The sequence below is a fragment of the Myotis yumanensis genome, unplaced genomic scaffold (genome assembly GCF_028538775.1).
Source record: "Myotis yumanensis isolate MYYU_CA2020_CCGP unplaced genomic scaffold, mMyoYum1.0.hap1 SCAF_16, whole genome shotgun sequence".
NCBI lineage: Eukaryota > Metazoa > Chordata > Mammalia > Chiroptera > Vespertilionidae > Myotis > Myotis yumanensis.
In genome coordinates, this window is record NW_027223767.1 from 24589913 (window position 1) to 24611154 (window position 21242).

General features: G+C 39.5%; 2 protein-coding genes across 10 annotated transcripts in view; both read right to left on the bottom strand.

Moving 5' to 3' along the window:
• RHOT1 (ras homolog family member T1) overlaps positions 1 to 16423 on the bottom strand; it is a 55135-nt gene extending 38712 nt beyond the window's left edge. For 3 of the 9 annotated variants that reach the window (XR_011468469.1, XM_070394878.1, XM_070394879.1), the window contains exons 1-2: positions 16239 to 16419; positions 703 to 761 (exon numbers count right to left, since the gene is read on the bottom strand). Coding sequence is in view for 7 of the 9 variants with exons in the window: in XM_070394878.1 (XP_070250979.1) it covers positions 703 to 761; positions 16239 to 16314 (135 nt within the window). In the remaining 2 variants the exon portion in view is untranslated. Of the gene's footprint in view, positions 1 to 702; positions 762 to 16238 lie in introns of all 9 variants that reach the window. The other 6 variants (XM_070394874.1, XM_070394877.1, XM_070394875.1 and 3 more) reach the window with 4 other exon arrangements.
• Positions 2958 to 3714, bottom strand: LOC138993804 (large ribosomal subunit protein eL42-like). The gene has a single exon (XM_070393168.1). The coding sequence runs from the start codon at positions 3699 to 3701 to the stop codon at positions 3381 to 3383; it is 321 nt and encodes a 106-aa protein (XP_070249269.1). The 5' UTR covers positions 3702 to 3714; the 3' UTR covers positions 2958 to 3380.
• Positions 16424 to 21242: the final 4819 nt, after the last annotated feature.

Consider the following 21242-nt stretch of genomic DNA (forward strand, 5'->3'; position numbering starts at 1 on the left):
TGTAAACAAATATATTGCCAGTAATAATAAAACCACTTTACTTTTAGTAGCACTCCCATTAAGCTTATCTCATTTGAGACCCACAACAATCCTTTCAGGTAAGTAGGCAAAGGCAGAATGAATTAGTTTCTCTATATGTAAAATGATGGAGGTGGGTAATATTAAAGGGTTTTAAATATGTGTGTCAGAATCCTAGTAGTTCTAATGCCTCAAAGACTAGGGGGTGTCAGGTGGGGATTCAGCCCTTTCGCCCTAACTTCAACGAAAGGAATACGCATCTGTTTTATGTTTTGGGTTTATGAGCAACATTTTATGTTTAAGAAACAATTACACACACACACACACACACACACACACACACACACACACAAAATGAAAGGATTACACAGATTAGATGACTTCTAATATCCCTTTCAGCTCCCATTTTACATATGAGACTAATAAGGCACAGAGATGACAATATCCCAGCCAAGATAAAAAGTATAGGAAATGCAAAGGACTGAGGTGAACTCAGATCTAGGGTGACTCTTTCTCCTACACCGTATTTCAGGGATGTCTTGTGTAAAATAATATGAGCCTTTTCAAAAATCACAACTGTCAGAAAGGAAGCACACGCAAAAAAGGCAGAATTTGTTTCATTTTAGCTCAATTTTGAGAAATTTAAAACATTTTAAAAATAGCAAAAGAAATTAAAACGTTTACCTCCTCTGGAAATTCTTCACTGACCAGAGACATAATCAGTGATGTCTTCCCAACTCTAGCTGTGAAAAGAAAAATCATTACTTTAATAGAGTGTTCAGGTTCATAAGCTCATAATTCAGCAACCACATAGAAAGTCTGTTATTTGTTAGCTAAAATCAGAGGCATCCAAATTACCACATTTTATTACAATACTTCAAGTATATCTCTTTTTCTTCTGCTTAGAAAGTTACACATACTCATTGTTTAAAACAAAAAATTATCAAAATTTATTATATGTAAGTAAAATTCTCCCATAATGTCATTAACAATTTAATATAGACAGTCTCCCAGATTTTTCCTACACTCAAGTTAATATAATAATTTACCACAGTGGAATCACAGTATTCATACTATTTTACAATCTTCCTTTTTTATTTAATTATGTATTTGGGTAGTATTCCATGTCGTATATAAAAATCCCCTGGGAGAGGGAAGGAATTCTGTATTACTTAATGGATACAGAATTTTTATTAAGTATGATAAAAAGTTTTAGATCTAGACAGTGGTGATGGTTACACAAAATTGTGAATGTATTTAATGCTCCTAAATTGTACATTTACAAATGGTTAAAATATTAAATATTATGTTTTGTATATTTTATCACAATTTAAAAAAAATAGCAATCATAAATCCATTTTATATTAACATTTAGAAAGCTTCTTACATTAATTTTGGATAGTTGTATAAGAATCCATTGTATGATGTGTCATAATTAATATAATCAAACAATGAACACTGTTGAGGTTTTTACTTTTATAAACAATGCTACAATGATTATTTCTAAAGGATAAATTTCTAGAAGTGGAACTCAAGTTAGCATGCATAATCTTTTATGTTTTTAATAGATATTGTTAAATTACCTCCAAAAAAGAATAAACCAATTTACATCCTTACCAATAAAAGGTCAGAGTGCATATTTCTGTACACCCTTACATTCTTTCTTTTTTAGGGTATCATATTTAAGGGGTTAATAAGAGCAAAGAAACTTTCTCATTACATTTTCTAACCTAGAAAATTTTTTAACGCACAAACTTAAAAATCTTTATTTTCATTCTGAAATGTGCCTTGCATTCTCCTCCCTTTCTGATCATATAATTGCTATCATTAAACATCCAACTGCTTATTGACTAAATCCTTTTGTTATTCTCAAGGAAAACAGTCCACTACCTATTAATCTCTGCCATAATAGCAAATTAGTTTCCAAAAGTAAAGTCTAAATATAAAATAACTGGAAAATTTTAAAGTTAAGAGAAGTCACATTCTTTTTTTTTTTTTTTTTTTAATGACTAAAAACAAAAAGGATGAACTGAAAACACAAGTCAAGTCTGGAAAAATAACGAATGGCTGGAGAGTACTGGTCCAAACATAGAGGGTGTGCTGTGAACAAGTGAGGGCTGCTGGTGGAGGGACAAATTAGATGGTCTAACAGGTGCCTTCTAGCTCTGATTTCCTCGGTTCTTTTCAACTGACTGTGTGAGAACACTTGGGTCTTTTCCAAGTGGCTGAGAGTAAACACTGTCACTGCGTTCTGACTGTGTCAGTGAACTCAGAGCCCAACATCACAGAACTGCTAGAACCTAGTCATCAATGTCATTGGTTGTCAGTCTCTTTAGTCCCCTTTAATCTTTAGTTCCTCAATCTATCATGACCTTAACTTTTTGAAGAATACAAGCCATTGAATTTGTACACTATCCCTCAATTGGGTTTGTATGATGTTATCTCATGATTAAGTTCAGGTTTTGCATTTTTGGCAGGAATATCCTAGAAGTGATATTGCACCCTCTTCAGTGCATCACAGCAGAAGGGAGTCTTCCCTGGGTCAAGACTGATGGTGTCAATTTTGTCCCATTACTGGTGATGTTGGCTGTCATCACTTGGAGGAGGTGGTGCCTGCCACTATAAAGTTATTTTTCCTATTGTAATTAATATGTACCTTAAACAGGATATTAACTATGTTAATATCCTGTTTCTCATCAAACTTTTGTCCACTGGTTTAAGCAGTCATTCATGATGCTTAAATTTTGTTTCTATCAAACTTTCTACATTACTTTGCATTTTACTGTAAGAAAAAAACTCGCCTTCTGATTCATATTAGCATGGTCTCATGGATTATTCTATGGTTTATAAGCTGTTACTGTCACTATTTGGGGGCTCCAATTGTTCCAATTTACTTTTAAAATGACATTTATGTAGGTATAAATCAGCATGATCCTATTTTATTTTTATTTTTTTGAGAATATATTTTTTAATCTCAATATAATCAGTAATGAAGCTTTTTTGCTACAATCATTACTTTAGTTCCCAAACATGCTACAAGATAATTTTAATTTTTCCTAGAAGTGTTTGGTAGTTCTGACAATAAGACTGAATGCTACAAGGCAGCTTACTGCTAGTTACCAAGCTATCACACCTATTTTCTTGGCTTGCTTTTCAGGAAGATAGCATTGAGGTATGGGAACGCCCTCTCTCGAAGTTAGCCTGGACGGTGGCTGTGGTAAACCTGCAGGAGATTGGTGGACCTCGTTCTTACACCATCAGTCTTGATTCTCTGGGTCAAGGAGTGGCCTGTAATCCTGCTTGTCATATCACAGAGCTCCTTCCATGACTTTATTGTAATATAATCAAACAAAATATGAAGCTTAGGACTGGATCACTTGACCCTTTCTCTTCTTATCTCCTCCCAATTCAAAATGCTTGCATCTCTTAATAGCCAGCATTCTCTTAGATCTGCAGTTAGGCTCAACGCATTCAAACCTCAGCACAATCTTCTTTGTAGTTTTAGCCTTTTTTCGGAAAATCGGCTTAGTCTGCCCACCATAGCCACTTTGCTTCCTGTCATAACGCCGCTTTCCCTGAGCATACAGAGAATCCTTGCCCTTCTTGTACTGTGTTACTTTGTGGGGTTGATGCTTGCCACACTTCTTACAGAAAGTTCGGTGGGTTTTAGGAATGTTCACCATGTCTGCAAGAGCTATCAGCAGGGAAAGCAATCCCATTTTATTTTTAAAATATGTATTTGCATAGAAAAAATACACCAGGAAGGATATATATACCAACAGTGGTTCACTCTGAAGTAAATGTGATTGTAACTTTCTTCTTTGTGCTTTTCTATATATTTCCCAATTTTCTAAAATAAAAATAATTTTTGCTACTAGAAAAAGGTCAACAAGTACTATATGTCACTTTTGGTAGTCAAAATTGGCATATTTTAAATTTACAGATGGCAACTGAAATTTACCTAAAGGTTGACATGTAAAATGCGTGCTTTCATTCCTTCAATAAATATTTCCAGCAATTCTCTCTGCCAGGCACTATCTCGGGTACTGTGGGTACCATTCATCGAGGTCTTCTCTACTTTTTAAACTTTCATGGAGATTATAATCCAACAGACTTATAAATTTTTCACCAATAAAGAACACCCTTTCTACAAATCAGCATAAAAAGCACAACTCAAAAACTGTGGCTATCTTGATTCACACTTCCTCTGCACTTAGCCTTCAAATTATGTCAAATTTTCCTTTGAAATTTTTATTCATTCTTTCTTCTCAGTTCCCACTTTCCCTATGGTACTTTTACTGAAACGCCTCCCAGTTGCCAACTTTCTACCCCTTCCTCCTATCTCTCCTTATTAATTTATCTACAACACAAATCCCGGTCCATGTTTTTCACACATTCTTTTCACTTACTAACTCACCTGATCAAAAAAGCCTTCTTAACTCTCAATTACCTACCACATCAAGGTGAAACTATTCTACTTGCCTTTGAAAATCATACAAAATTAAACACAGATCATCTATGTAATCTCATTTCCCACTATTCCCCACATACACGATTTGCATTTTTAGGAGGAAATAGGCCATTCTGCTCTGTATAAGTACAAACAAGCCATGATGAATCCTGCTTCCCCACTGGGTTGTTTCTTTTCTTCACCTAAAATGCCATTCCCCCTCTTCCCTCTCCAGCTCCAAATATTAACCATCGCTCAAGGACATCTCAAATTCTATCTAAACTCTAAAGACATCCCAGGGCTACTGTAGCTCTCCCCATCTTCCTTTGAACTACAACTGTGACACATAACTTGCATCAAACTATTACGAATATAAAGTACATAACATGTATGCATTTACATTAACACAATAACCATGTATTTGGAAACACTAGATAATGAATCAAATTTTCTTGATTTTATATGCATGGGATAAGGACCTCTAGCATATCGACCAGAATGAACGTTTCACTTGATTTCACCTCCCCAAACAGTATTTGGAAGCTTCAGCACTGTCACCGGGGAGACTAGTCCCACCTCCTAGAAGCTTCTGTGCTTCTGAACTCTCCCTTTCAAAGCTTTTCTTAAGAGCAAATGAAGATCTGGGAGTAGTATAGAAAATGTTATTTCATTTATAAAATTACTTTGTTCAACTTGTTTCTAGTAAAAATTAAATAGTGTTGCAATTTCAAACAATATTAAAGGAGGGTGTGATACAATAAAGAATACACCTGGCCTGGCCAGTGTGGCTAAGTGGTTGAGCACTGACCTATGAACCAGGAGGTCAGGGTTTGATTCCTGGTCAGGGCACATGCTCAGGTTGCAGGCTCAATTCCTACTAGGGGGCATGCAGGAGGCAGCTGATCCATGATTCTTTCTCATCATTGATGTTTCTCTCTCTCTCCTTCTCCTTTCCTCTGAAATCAATAAAAATATATTTTTTTAAAAAAGAAAAAGAATACACTTGGTCTTTATCCACAGTTCCTGGCACAGAACTTCAAAATCCCTTGGCATTGCCTCAATGATAGGAGTGTCTTTTGTAAGTCCCTTTCAACCATACTTGAGTTTATCCCCATGGAATGATGCACTGGGGCTAAGAGAGGGCTGAGATGGCTTCAGGATGGAGGCTGGCAGCTAGAAAAACCAACCATGTTATTACAGAGTTGGAACTTTCAGCTCTACCCCAAAACCTCCAGGGGAAGGGTGGGTGCTAGAGCTCGAATTAAGTCACATGGCCAATGACTTAACCAATCATGCCTACATAATGAAGCCTCATATAAAAACTCTGGACATTCAAGCTCAGGGGAGCTGCCTAGTTGGTGAATATTGATGTACCAGGAAGGTAGTGCACTCTGACTCCACAGGAACAAAAGCTTCTGTGCTCAGTACCCTTTCAGACTTTGTCCTGTGCACCTCACCTGGCTGTTCATTTGTGTAATCGTTAAGTATAGACTTTTCCTAAGTTCTGAGTCATCCTAGTGAATTATAGAACCCGAGGGGGTTTTGGGAAGCCCCAAATATGTAGTCATCCAGGAAGAAGTGTGGGTAGTCTGGGGACCCCACTTTGCAGCTGGTGTCTAAAGTAAGGGTAATCTTGCCCTGGCTGGTTGCTCAGTGGTTAGAGCAATGGCCTTCAGACCCAAGGATCACAGGTTTGATTCCCCACCAAGGGCACGCACCTTACTGCAGGTTTGATCCCCATCCTGGTAGGGGCATGAACGGGAGGCAACCAATCAATGTGTCTCTCTCATTTCTATGTTTCTTCCTCTCCCCCTCCCCTCCCGCCCTTCTACTCTCTCTCTAAAAAAAAAAAAAAAAAAAAAAAAATCAATGGAAAAAATTCCTTGAGTGAGGATTCAAAAAAATAATATAAAATAAGGGTAATCTTATTGGAAACACTGACCTTTAACTTGTAGGATATGATGCTAGCTCAGGATAGTTAGTATCAAAATTGAATTGAGCCCTAGCTGGTTTGGCTCAGTGGATAGAGCATCAGCCTGCGGACTGAAAGGTCCTGGGTTTGATTCCAGTCAAGGGCACATGCCCAGGTTGTGGGCTCAATCCCCAGTAGGGGGCGTGCAGGAGGCAGCCGATCAATAAAATTCTCTCTCATCATTGATGTTTCTATCTCCTTCTTCCTCTCTGAAATAAAAATGTATTTTTAAAAAATTGAATTGAATAGTAGGACACCCAGATAGAGTCTGAAAATTGTTAGAATGCAGTGGGCATGAGAGTTTTGTATTTATAAAAGAAAGTGATGACTCAAAAAACTGAGAAGCACTGTAATAGATCTTCTATCCAAGAGTGTGAGTTCTACTCAGATTTATTTACCACCTACTTGGACCAAGACTTAAGTGGGGATAATAAGGAAAATGTATTAAACAAGATAGACAAAATTGCCACATAAGAGTTATGGATCTAGTGCTATGTTCAATCACTCTATTTAAAGAAAGGAAGTGGGGGCAGGAAAGCTCAGAAGAAGGGATTATCTACTTCTCCCAGAGGTCTGGAAACATAGCAGGGAATTTAAAATGAATAATCACTTAAGGCACGTGTGTTCTTAAGACAGTATTGTGCCTGTGTAATACCTAGGCAACCTTCCAGAATATCACCAATGGTTTCCCAAAGGACTCCCTAGCTGTCCTTGGTGAAAACCTGGTATTTCCTACCAGCTGCTTAGCATCTCCAAAAAGACTAAGGAACAAGTATTTCTCTGTCACCCACAGGAAATAACAGGAAACATGTCTTTCTTGTTTACTGTTGAATCCCTAGCTCCTAGCAAATGCACTTAGTAAATGGAGTTCTATGGCCTAGTGGTTAAGGGCACAGATTTGAAATTCTATGTTTGGCTACTTTTGAGGGAGAGAGGGAAATGCAATGGAGAGGGAGCTTCACCTTACTGGTTATGTTTTATTTCTGAAGTCAGGTGATGGGCATTTGTTGTATTATTCTTTCTACCTTTTAAATAAATATTTCACCAAATAAATAAATAAATACATACATACATACATACATACATACAGCCTTTGGAATCAGACAGAATTGGACTGAAATCTTAGTTCTAGCACTTACTAGTTGTGTTTCCTAAGGCAAGCCTCAGTTTGTTCATCTATAAAATATGATGCTGAAAAGCTGCGTTGAATTGGTTAAGAGAATTAAGATGACAGATGTATAATGCTTAGGACAATATCTGACACACATATGGTAATTGTGGTGATGATGATGATGAGTTTGAATTAAAGGAGTTAAGGGAGCACTGGAATGGGCCAGAAAATGTGGATTTGGGAACCAGCTTTGTCATTAACACTGTGACCCTGAGTTGTCACTGACTCTCTCTGGGCCTCAATTTCCTCATGAGTTAAAAAAAAAAAAAAGATTAGATGGTATCAATGCTTATATTCTATGATTAATATAAACTATCCTATAGTAGTACACTTAGAAAACAGGCCTATAATAGATAAAAAAAATACAAGTTATATTAGGTCACAGACCCAATAACAGCCTAGAAATGGCAGACAGATCTCTAAATTGTACATTATCTGGTTAATTGCGTATGGGAAAGTGATTTGGCAGAAACATCTATATATATATAAAAGGCTAATATGCTAAGTGTCCGACCATCCGGGTAATGACGTCATGGAGCAACGCCCGGCTTCCTCTCCCTAGCGATGACTAGCCTTCTTGCAGTTTCTTTAGCCCAGGAACATGACTTGCTTTATAGCCGGGTGGAAACATTTCACACTTTAACCAAATGTTTTCATGTGCCTCATTTCATTTGATCTTCACAGAAGTCCTGGAATAGGTAGATAGGAGACTCGATGGAATCCTATTTTCTTTTCATTAGCTGGAAAAATGAAGATTTAGAAAGCTTAGAAACTTGACCCTACTGAAAAGAAGAAATGGTGGACCTTGAAAATGACTTCAGGTTTTCTCACTGCACAGAATATAGTCAAACACTGTTGCAGTTAAATATTTTACCCTTTGTTCTCCCTGCCTGATGTACAATAATAATCTGCTTCGTGTTGATATTTAGTTGTGTTGCTGACAATTACCTGAAAGAGAAGTTGGGGTGCTTCACTGGGCTGGAAAAGTTTAGCTAAATCAGAAAGGTCTAATTAAGCAAGTTTATTCTATATCTATAAAGGCTAAGTTGACTTGCACATGCGCGATACATATAAAGCTCTTGCTGGCACCAATCGCACACATGTGTTTCCATCTGTCATTGTTGATTGTGAATTTGGTTGACACTCCTATTATAGAGAAAGGGCACATAGCAATATTAAAATATTTCTTCTAATTAATTTCCTTTCAATGTGCACGAATCCGTGCACTGGGCCACTTGTTAATTTATAAGACCAAGTGTGACCAAGCCGATATGGGGTCCAGGAACTTCTAGAACTTGACTTTTATTCAGCGTTTCATAACTTTTTCCTTAAATAAGTCCTTTCATCCTGGTCTTGTTTAGGGTCTTTGCAACCTCAAACCTTCAACTAGCTCAAGGTAGTATTTACCTCAACATCCATAGTCGTCTATCCTAATTCCACATCTTTATGCAAAATGGAGGCAAAAGTTATCTTATTTAAAATGAGCGATTATCCAGCATCAGGAAACCTAGAACTCGGACCTCCTATCTATTTTTTTCTCTTAGCGAGTGATGCTGCAGAGCAAGAAGAATACATTTGGGAGGGAGCCCTAATAAGGTTCCTTGCAAAGAGTAATCACGGCTCTGGTTGCAGAGCTCTCTGTGGATCACCAGGCAGGAGAATGCCTCTGCTGTGAAGTCCAATCAAGTCCACGGGGCCTTGTCCTTTATGCAATTTATTTTAGCAGGCAGCATAACTTCCAGGTGCTTAAAACAAACATTTTAGAAGATCCAATGGCTGCACAATTCCTGTGACCTTTGAGCGTCTGGGCTTTTCTGGCCACAGTGGAGATGTCTATTTTTCCCCTAGTGTCTCCAAAGTCACAAAACTCCCACCAACACTGATGTTCCCAGAAACATTTCCATTTCTGAAGAACTCTCCTGGATACCTTATATCTCTCTATATTCTTAGCCTTATCTTCCAATTTAGGAGTGGGAAAAATGAATTTGATACTCAATAACTCAGATGCTCCTTGGTAATCAAAAGGAAAACAAATCTCACTCTTGCTTGGTCCTTGAGAATTCTGTCTAATACCGTTAAGCCTTTGATCCTTCTCATAATCCCCTTTTTAGAATTACCATTTAAAAATTTCGCTTACATCCCACCACTTCAAGGCCCTCACTAGAAGAAGCCTACCTAACTTTTAACAGTTCACAATGTTAAAACAAAATGATCGAAATTAAGTCAATCACGAACATGAAAAAGCCTATTAGCGTTCAAGAAAGTTAAGGACGTGTTCTCCTTAATCAGACTCACTGAGAATCCCTTAGCAAAATTCAGGCCTTTGACAAGTGTTCTGTGTTAACTTAAAGTCCCCTCCTTCACCATAACCCTTACAATGCTCCCTCATCTCTCTTCTTAAAAACTCAGAGCCACCCTTTCCTGGCCATAGTCCCTTTCAGTTTTTCCACAGACTCCCTATACCCACAGAGATATTCTCAGAAGAGAAAGACCAACATTCAAAGGAAATTCAAATTTCTTCACAGCTCAGCTCAGCAAGGCAATTCTGGCTGCCTACCCAGCAGCAGGCTCCTGCCAAAGTACAAACCTGCCACTAGGTCTATTCCAACAGGGCAGGCCCCAGAGACGGGAAAGGAAACACCTTGGCAAGACAGGAGGTATTGTAAAGACTACAAGTAAAGGGCTTTTCTTATGTTTGCTTGTTTAGACATACAAGGCAATGGTACCAAGAGTGGGAATACTTCAATTTATTTATTTGAATATTATCTTTTAGAATGTGAATTTATTTATCCATTCATATCTTGTCTCATTAGGTAGAGAATATAAGGCAGTTTAGCACTCACAATAAAACAATTCCATCTAGTTTCAGAGGTAAGTGCATAATAAAAGGCCTTTTAAAAATCAAAGAACATAAATCATTTCCTCATAAAAACCCGAGGGCAATTTCCTTTTTAAAAATAAGTTCAAAATCAGAACAAGAGACAGATTAGTGAACTTGGGAGAAAATGAGCATGTCTTCATTAGTATAATTTTGGGTTTCCTTTCAGAAGAGCAGTGAGATGACAGATACTTTAACTAATAAAGGATTACATAGATGTGATTTAGTTAAGAAATGTTTAAGTGAAACTAATCTAGGGCTTTTTGCTCCCCTTGTGCCTGCCTACCTAATCTTGAGTGAGACTACCAAAAAATAACAATAATAATAATAAAGCAGGTTTAAAATTAAAATTTCAAGTTAACTGAGAAATGAATGAGTGCCTTGAAGATAAGGAAAACATTTAAAAATATTTTATATTTAAAAAACATTTATATAAGTCTACATTCAAAAAATCCCTTAAAAATGGCAGATATGAGTATAAACACTACACATTTTTAACTGATAAGAAAATAAAAATTATTTCCATAAAAGGGGCAAAATCCCAAGCTCTTCTCTAATTGCTGTACCAATTAAATTTTATATTTACTATAAAATAAAGTCTATTTTATATACTATTGTTTTATAACAAATAAATATCAATAAATTTCATTTAAAATTATATATGAAAAGATAAGTATACAGTATTTAATATAAATGTTAATATGAAGGACAAAAAATATTATCCTTTGTTAGCCAGTCATCTGATGATCTCTCTTTCCTTTATTTTGCCTGAGAAGTATTGAAGTATTCTATAAGAACAAAAAGCATGGCCACAAGTATGCCCAAGGACAGAAGGCCTTCTGATTCACTTCAACACAACATGCCACAGTCTGTCTGAGACTCCATGCTTCTAGATGATCTACTAGTAAGTAGGTCATCCATGGGAACATCATTCATCACTATAGAACTAATTATCTAGATTTATCCAGGCTAAAAATTTCTTGGTCGTTTCATCACATCTTTTGAACATCCAGTTCTAAATGACGGCAAATTCCCAATATTCATGAAGCGGAAATAACATTTTCTGGGTCCAATTACCACCCTACCAGCCATACTGGCTATTTTTTCTTGATAACAAACACTGTATGCTTCAAAGGGACTACTCCTCATTTTTTATTTGTGTCTTTATTAAGAAGCCGTGTTGGCTCTTCCTAAGTTATTGTAATTAGAATACACAGGGAGGAGGAGGGTGACAACGAAAGTATATCTTGAAGTGGAAAACTTGAGCATTTGGGAAAATAGACGAGCATCATTCCAGAGGAAAATATTATTGACCATATGCAGATGATGCGGGCCTGCAGAAGGACCAATGCTGTGATCTATCCCTCTCCTTCATACCCGATCAACACCAGGGCCCAATGGTGCCAGAAGAACAAGAGACAGTGGAGAAAGGATGCTTCAACATCCTTGATCAGAAAATCAGGCAGTAAACATAGTCTATTTGAAACTGAGCAGTTTAATCTTCAAATATCATTCTAACAAAGACCAGAATGGCTTTAAAAGGACCACAGAAAGTTTTTTGTTTTTCTAAAATAACTATTGGCTTAATTCCTGAAGTCTCTTTAACTCTTATCCCTAGCCTATACCTAAAGAATCATTCCCCAACCACTTCAAATCTCTAAGATGAACCTCTGGCATTTCAAAGAGAAGTTGACTTCGTTTGGCGAGGACAGTAATTCCTGGCAGCCAAGACATGGAACAGATATGCATTGTCAGTGTAAGTCACTGGTCTACTTTATTGCCAGAACACAGGAATCTCCCAAACAAAACCGAGCTAAGGACATGGGACAAGAGACTGGATGAATGCTGCCTCTTCAAATCCTACCAATAACCACAGCAGACTGGATTTAAAAAAGGAGAATGATCAAATTTTTATATCTGAGAGGAATGGTTTGGAAAACAAGGAAAGCCTAAATAAATGGAACTAACCTGAACTCATTCATTCTTTCAACAACTATGTGAGTGCCTACTTTGTGCCAAGTCTATTCGAGGCACTGGGAATATCTAAATAAACAAGGCAAATACCCTGCCCTCATGAAGCTTACTTTCTAGCCCAAGGAAACAAGAAATAAACAAGAAAAAAAAAGAAACAAGAGTAAAGCAAGGGCCAGATTGTGAAGGACTTTCTAAGCCTCCATTAAAAAGTTTGGACTTTATTCTAAGTGAAAGCAGACATCATCTGGGAATTTTAAAAATGGGTAACAGGATCTGAGATATTTTTTAATGATGAGGCTATCTGCTACATGGAGAATGAACGAAATTAGAAGCAGGGAGACCAGTTAAGGAGATACAGTATTACAAAAGCCTAGGCCAGTGATGGCGAACCTTTTAAGCTCGGCGTGTCAGCATTTTGAAAAACCCTAACTTAACTCTGGTGCCGTGTCACATATAGAAATTTTTTGATATTTGCAACCATAGTAAAACAAAGACTTATATTTTTGATATTTATTTTTATATATTTAAATGCCATTTAACAAAGAAAAATCAACCAAAAAAATGAGTTCGCATGTCACCTCTGACACGCATGTCATAGGTTCGCCATCACTGGCCTAGGCCAAGCTTGAACTAGTTTGTCAAAGGTTCCGCTGATAAACTAATCAGTCAGACAAATCCGGCAAGAGCTACTGGATTCATTTAAAAAGAGGATAACAATTTTACTCTCTTAATAATCTGATCAGTAGAAAACAACTACATCTCAATTTAATTTATAAGCAAGGCCTTAGTAAACTAAAACTACCTTGTATACTTTTAATGTAGCTACATAATTCAGATAAAGGGTACTAAGGCTCATGCTAATTTTATTGTAACAAGGACATTTGTTTAGCATGCAAATCTAGTTAAATACAAATTTTGGCCAACAAATCTGACCATGAAAAGCTATAACCTGAAGAACTAAGTTTTGTGTGGTCGCATTTTTAAAGATTTTTAACATTTTGTTTTGTTTAAAGATGCTAATTAACTTTTCCTTTGGCCTGAATGGTATTTAATATGTTCAATAATTAAGATAGATGATATTTGAAACACTTTGGCTTTCTCTGCAAATAAACACCTTAAAATTTATGTTCAGCCTAACTTCTCTGATCTAATCACCAAATTAATATTAACAATTAGTTACCAATAAAGCCTGGAGGGATCAGAATCCAGATGGGCCAAGAAAAGGTCCATTTCACCTCCCAAGGACAGTAAAGGTTTGTCAAGAGAGTGTTGAAACCATTCACAACTATTTAGGAGCTTCAATGAATGAACCTGCTGCTGTGTGGTGCAGGGACACACACTAACAGCAATAAAATGCGCTGAAGTGATAGAAAAAAAAAATAGGCTTTACAATATCAGATATGATGCCCCTCTTCCTTTGCTTTTTCCCATTCCCCTTAGTTAACATCTTAAAACTGCATCTGAATTACTACGACTTTTTCCTGAAAGAGTGGTTTTCCTGATAAACCCACATTTCAGAGCAGTACTATTTAAAATAGTCTTGGTCACACTTATATGTGCCTAGTATCTAAAGTGCTACAGCTAGGCTAACAGCTATGAAATATTTACATTAAATCTCAAAAAGTAATGCTTCAAACATTTCCAACCCCCCCAAATACTACCCTTCAAAATAACTAATTAAATGTTTCAGATAAGTATACCTCTTTCTAATATTTTTAAATGTGAAAAGAAAGTATATATATGGTATGGTAGCTGGCCTGAAGTTTTTGGTACCACATTTTTTAAGAAAAATGTCTTCCTCAAAACCTAAGGCTTTCTTGTGTCAGGTTTCTCCCTCTGATCAAAAAACTCTTGCACGTATACTTTTGTCAACTCTCTTATTTGCTTTCATTTCTGCAGAACATAGCTTGTAATTTTTCTAACAAATGTTTAATTATTTTCTGTATTTCTAAATAAATAATACTGTTAACATTTTAACTTAAATGTATTTTAAAATTTTGTTTTGTTATTGTTCTTCCTTTTTTCACTTAAATGTCTTAAGGCTGACAATATATTTTATATATGTATAGTATTCCTATTAGGTGTTTTACAGATTGATTATATGTAACTGTTTCCTATGCTTAAAACTAATCAAACTTGGGATTTTTGCTTTTTAAAAATTAGTGTTAAAAATGAATATATTATAGAAAAGAAAAAAATGAATATACTATAAAACCATTTGATGATACAGTTCAGGATCAGTTTTTAAGCAGATCATCTACGCCCTTTTCCTACCTTGCTTTTCCAAATACATCAGCATGAATCATGTTAAATAACACCTTCCTGAACTTTGTCAAGGAAGTCCATGCAAAATACAGATTAAGATATGGTTATAGCCCTGGCCAGTGTGGCTCAGTTGGTTTGAGCGTCATCCCATTCACCAATGGGATGGATTTGGTCAGGACATATACCTCAGTTACCCCTTCCATCCCCAGTCGGGGCCCTCGAGAGATGTTTCTCTCTCTCAAAAGAAAAAAAAAAAAAGACATAGTTATTTTAAAGATTAAAATTCACAACTGCAAATCAAAAAGTAAGCTGGCTATGTTTACTCCCAACTTCTGATTATAAAGGAAGATTTCTCCAAACAGCAGGTGAACGCAGATTTCAACGAACAGCAAAACACACTGCAGAAGAGGGTCCTTCCTTCCTTGGGAGAATGTGGCAGGGACCTGGAGGGGCTTCTCTAGAAGGGAGTGGGGCTCAGAACAGAACGCTTCAAAACAGCAACGGCAACGCTTTAACCAGTGTATGTGCTTGAAAAAGAGCAGCCCGGCCCCGCCAGCCCACTCTCTTCTTTCAGTCCTACCAACGGAGTCATGGGACTTGCACAGTGTTATCAGAAGTCTCTGCTGTCCTGTCCCCAAGGCCGGGGACAGAAGACACTTCTCCTCCATTAGATCTTCAAAAGGTGCAGGGTCTCATGTGTACGTGTGTGCGCTGGGTCTCCTGCGTGTCTTTCGTTATTTATAAATCAATTACCCAGTAGCTACGGAATAAAGAATGCTTAAAAAGACCGGGGAAAGCAGGTTTTCGGGTAACAATAATCCTCTCGACTAAAGGACCCTCCCTAGAGAATTATTCATTCATTGAGCCCTCGTATAACTTGGAGAGTACATTTTTGAGGAATGCGCAAGTGTACCCAGAGTTATGCCAACGCAAAATACAAAGAATCCCTAAAAACGCTCCATATCTTCGTGTCTATGCTGAAAGAGAGAGACGGCGTTTGTGGGGGGGGGGGGGGGGGGGGGGAAAGGCAGAAACCTGACCTTGTCCACCAGTCGAATAGTTCTGCACCCCTCCCCCTAGCTTTCCCGGGAGCCGCTCCCGCCATCCCCATTGGTCGGGCTGCCCGTCCCAGCACCTGCCTAGCGGTGACAAGGGAATCTTCGCGGAAGGCGAGCGGGTCCGAAGGGAGGCGGCCTGGAACCGCCGAGGCCCAGGAGGAGAGAATTCGCAGAGGAAAAGGCGGAGAGGACCTTGGGAGGGATGAGGCCGGGCGGCCAGAGACTAATGGGGACACGGCTTGGGAGGGCGAACGGGGGGCAGGGGAAGGGGGTCTCAGGAGGGCCCAGGGGAGGGAGTGGGCGGAGAGCCTCCGGCAGACAGCCCAAAGGGAAGCGTGAAGGTGCACGGGGCATTGGGGGCGCGCAGGGAGGAGCGCGTGGCGGCGAGGGGCGAGAAGGCCCGGGGCAGCAGGGGCTGCGGTGCCGCCGCCAGCCCGGGTGCGCGGACTCACGTTCTCCCACCAGCAGGATCCGCACGTCTTTCTTCATGTCGGCGGCACGTAGGGGCCGGGCTCGGCCCGCATGCATGGAGCGGACTCCTCTCGCTGGGAGCGCCCACCCCAAGGCACCGCTCTCCCCGCGCTGCCTGCCAGCCTCCCCCGCTGCCCCGCCCGAGCCTGGGCCACCCGGGCCTGCCGCGCCGCCTTCTCCGCTGCTAACCCGCTCCAGAGCCGGGACACAGCCAGCTCCGCCTCCTCCGGCTCCGCGAGCGGCGGCGGCAGCGGCGGCGGCGGGGGGGTCGACGGGGCGCCGCGAGGGACAAGTGCTTTCGGAACGCGAACGCGAACGCCGCTCCAACTTTAGCCGCGCTCCCGCCTCCCCGCGGCGGCGGCGCAGAGCCGGGGAGCTAGGGAGCCTCCCCCACGCTCTACTGGGCACAGATGCTTGCATCACGTTTCGAGCTGGGAATTTGAGCGGCAGATCCGCTAGTCTGACCCCAGTAAATTTACAAAATAGGGGCCGGAGAAGTTCCTTATCCAAAGTAACATAGCTGGAGGTTGGCAGTGACTCAAGGCGGGAATATTCTCACCAGACTATAAACTCCAGGAGGCAGCGACCTGTTTGCCAAATTTTCGGCTGTATCCCCACTTTATGGGAGATAGGCCTCAGGTAATGCTTGATTGAGTAAAGGATGATGGCTCCCGGATCGAGCCCTTTCCACTTCCCAAACCCTGGCAGCTTTTGCATTATCAAATACGATTCTATATAAGATGCTTTTACTCTCTCTGTGTAAACAGGTTCATTTTTTTTGGTAGCCAAACTAAGTGACTTCCCCTTGGTCTAAGCCAAACTTAGTTCCTGAGACAAACTAAGTGACTTCCTATGGTTTACTTTAGGTAGGGACTTCTGATATTTCTCTTTGTTGAGCTTGCCCAGCGTAGTGCTGCACACGTAGGTGGCACTGGATAAAAAAAAAAAACAAACAAAAAACAAAAAAACTCGTTCTGATTTTTCTAACACTGCCTTAATTTCCTCCTGACCCCCTTTACATCTGAAGTAATTTGTTGCTACATCCCTAATGTTAGAACAGTGCTCATCGGGACATGCACAGGGGAGGGGGTGGGGAGAATGAATAAAGCCTATCCACGCATAATGTGCCTTTTTTCTATCTGAAATATTACATAATACATTTTAAAAGGAAATAAAATGTATACAATACCAATCCCCCTTCTTTCTAGGACAGTGGTTCTCAACCTTGGCTGCACATTAGAATCACCTGGGAGTCTTTTTAAAATCCTGATTTCTGGGCCTCATCCTCCGGAAATTCTGTTTCCTTGTTACTAATGTTGTGGCTCCACCCCATAACAAAGAAACAGAATTTCCGGAGGATGAGGCCCAGAAATCAGGATTTTAAAAAGATTCCCAGGTGATTCTAATGTGCAGCCAAGGTTGAGAACCACTGTTCTAGGAGAACCCGTGTGGTCTGGTGCAGCAGTTAAGAGCTACTGACAAATTGGGTTTGAATCCAGAGTCCATCACCTAATAGTTATGTGATCCTGAGTAAGGTCTTGTACTTCTCCAAGCCTGTCCCTTCTTTTGTAACATGGCAATAATGATAAGAATACTTACCTGTGGTTGGGAAGAATAAATAAAATGCATGCCAAGCATTTAGTTCAGTGCCAGACTGACAGTATTTGCTCTACTGAACTCAGCTATCACTAAAGTGGGAGGGGGTGTCCAACATGCAGTGTGTACCTCCCAGGCAATGCAAGTTTCTTTTTACAGCCCCTCTCTATCTCCGGATCAGCTGTATTTCTGAAGCTGTAACCTCCTGTCTTGCCTTGAGCTTTATGCCTTTCTCATATGATAACAGACGTCCATCAGGGGTCACTAGGAAGTTCTCCTGGAAGACAGCATAGCTCCGTGGTTAAGAGTCAGGACTCTGGAGTCTGCCTGCATTGGTATGAACCTCAGCTTTGCCAATTACTAGCTGTATATCATCAGGCAAATTGCTTAACTTCTCTGTAGCCTCAGCTGCCAAATGGAAATAACACCTCATGGGATTGTTACGAAGATGAAATGAGTTAATATAATAGGAAAACATATAATAGGAAATAGTGTCTGATCCATGGTTAGTGATTATATAAATGTTGGATAAATATAGTAAGTTGCGAGGGAAGTGACTTTTGTACACCTCTCTGAGCCTAAGAATAGAGCCCATGATTACACACACTGCAGCAAGACATAAGCTAGAGAACGGAGTTGTTGGCAGTGGAACTTACTGTTGGAATATTATAGATTGATTACTGTATATTAAGGAGACTGGGTAAAGCCAAGAGGACAGATTGGTATCTAAAAGGCATTGATGGAATTTTCCTCTAGAATGCTGCTAGGAAAGAGCTCTACCATCACAAGGCAGGCTTCATGCTTCCTTGACACGGGGACATGGGAAGGACATGGGGAGGTCTGAACAAAGGACTTTTGCCAGGAGATAAGAGGATCCATCTTTTATGCCCATCAAAGGAGGAACTTGCAACATAGCCACTCTGAGTCTCAGGACAGTGGAACACCCAGGGCCAGTGGGCAGGCCTGCTGGGTAGAAGATATGTCTATATTAAATGACTGACATTGGGTGGAGCAAGAGGCTGCCCTCTGATTGGTGAGTTAGACACAGTCCTGGGAAGGAGGCCAAATTAGACTTGGGTTGGCATCAGTCCCACGTGTCAGATCCATTTATCTTTGGTCTCTCAAGTTAAACCCAAAGCAACATCCATCACCTGCCCATTCTTCCCTGTGGTCTCCCATTTATTCCAGGAAGACTTCTCTTCCCTGCCAAGCTCACTCTGGTGGACTAGAAAAGTTCGGTGCTTTGACACAGGGTAAATATTTTATCTTGCCTTTTAAGGCATGTGTTCCTGGGTCACTGTTCAAACATCCACGTCCTCTGCAGAGTCACATGGCTTCGTCTCTGGAGGACACAGATTCTGTTCCCTTGGCTGGAAGGCACCTCACTCAGCACAATTACTTATTAAAAGGCATTTGGTTATAAGTAACCATGTTGAAAGGAAATTTCTCCAGACAAGAGCCTCATCCTGATGAGGTTGTATCCAGTTTTGTTTTTCATTTTCTCAAGCTCTTTTCAGATACAGTTTGTAAAACAGATACCCTCCGTTAAGAGATAATTGATATTGAGAAGACTCTCAGACCATCCTCCCCATAAGTAGCCTGAATGGTTAAGAGCACAGGCTCTGGAGTCTGCATTTCATCTCCAATCCTTTGCTAGCTGTGCAACGCTGGGCAAGTTACAGAACTCCTCTGAAAAAACTTCACTTCATCTGCAGAATGGAGCTATCATCGTCTAGGGCTCTTTCGAGAATTAAGTAAAACAATGCAGGTAAAGCATTTATCACACTGCTTAACATGTAGTTCATGCTCACATAAACTTAACAGCTGAATTTTAAAATTTGGAATTCATTTGCTGACTTGCATTATCTCCCCAAGGGGAAATTGACTAGCATGCCCACCCAAATTGGTATAAACTCTGAAAGGCAAAAATGCATTTAATATAATTTTTTAATTTATTGATTTGAGAGAAAGAGTGAGAGAGCGAGAGCAAGAGCGAGAGAGAGAGAGAGAGAGAGAGAGACATCAGTTTGTTGTTCCACCCATCCATGCATTCATTGGTTGATTCTTGTATGTGCCCTGACCAGGGATCGAACTTGCAACCTTGGAGTGTCGGGATGATGCTCTACCAGCTGAGCTACCTGGCCAGGGTGCATTTAATATAATTTTTAATCACTATAGAGACATTAACATTTTTGCTGAGCCCTGGCTGGTGTGGCTCAGTTGGTTGGGCATCATCCCATTCACCCAAGGGTCGCTGCTTTGATTCCAGGTTGGGGTACATGCCCGGGTTCAGTCTCTATCCCTGGTAGGGAGCATGCAGGAGGCAGTAGATCAATGTTTCACTCTCTCCCTCTCCCTTCCTCCGTCTCCAAAAATCTGCTTAGAAAAAATTTTCCTGAGTTATGAACCAATCAGTGATTTGCAAACATTTTTAGACCATATCCTCAAAACAATAAATTCCATAGAATGGTAAATTTATAATTCTGTTCATCTCTGCAAAGAAATCACTACAATGAAATATATTCTAATAATTCCAAAGAAGAAATATTCATATACCTATACATATTCTATTTATAGCAACATTACACAATAGTTAAAAATGAAAAAAACATACAATTAAAGGGGAATAGCTAAATTAGTATGACACAAAATAATTGGAACTTTTGTAGTCATTGAAACTAATGACGATTAAAGATAAGGGAAATACTTACAAAATAAGCGAAACAAATAGAAATATAAAGCCACACATACAATTACAACTCTATAGAAACGAAGCATGTGCTCATCTATGTAACTTTTACCTTCTATACTTTGCAATTTTGAGCTTTTACAAGCATGCACCTGTGTTAATTGGGTAATTAAAAACTAATGCACGTTCATAAATATCAGATGAGAATACAAAGAAAGGAAAAATGTGTTAAAGATTATTAACTAATTTTTAGTACAAGCACTAGCCATACTGAACATCTGTGGTTCTTGGTGTCACACTGATTTTGACTAAAACTCCCTCCTCTCCTTAATCAGCAGGCCAATGCCTGCTCCACAATAGATGAGATGTCGCCTCTCTTGACCCCAACCTCTTGTTTGTCCTGTGTTCCCAGAGCATTCTGTGTCTACCCTTATCATAGCACTTATCTCAGTCCATGGTCGTTATTTATTTACTACTCCGTTCCAGCCAGGGAGCCCCCGGAGGGCAGGGGCCTGTCCTTCCCTCCGCACCTTATCTGTGCTCCCATCACTCTATGTATTAACTTACTCAGTTTAAGATCTGTGTGGCCAGACTTTCTTAATCTGTTTTCGGTAGGTAAGGATCAAAATTTTAGATGTACAATTCTATGAATAACACCTGGGTGTCTTCTCCACAATTTGGATCTTACCAAAAATATCAT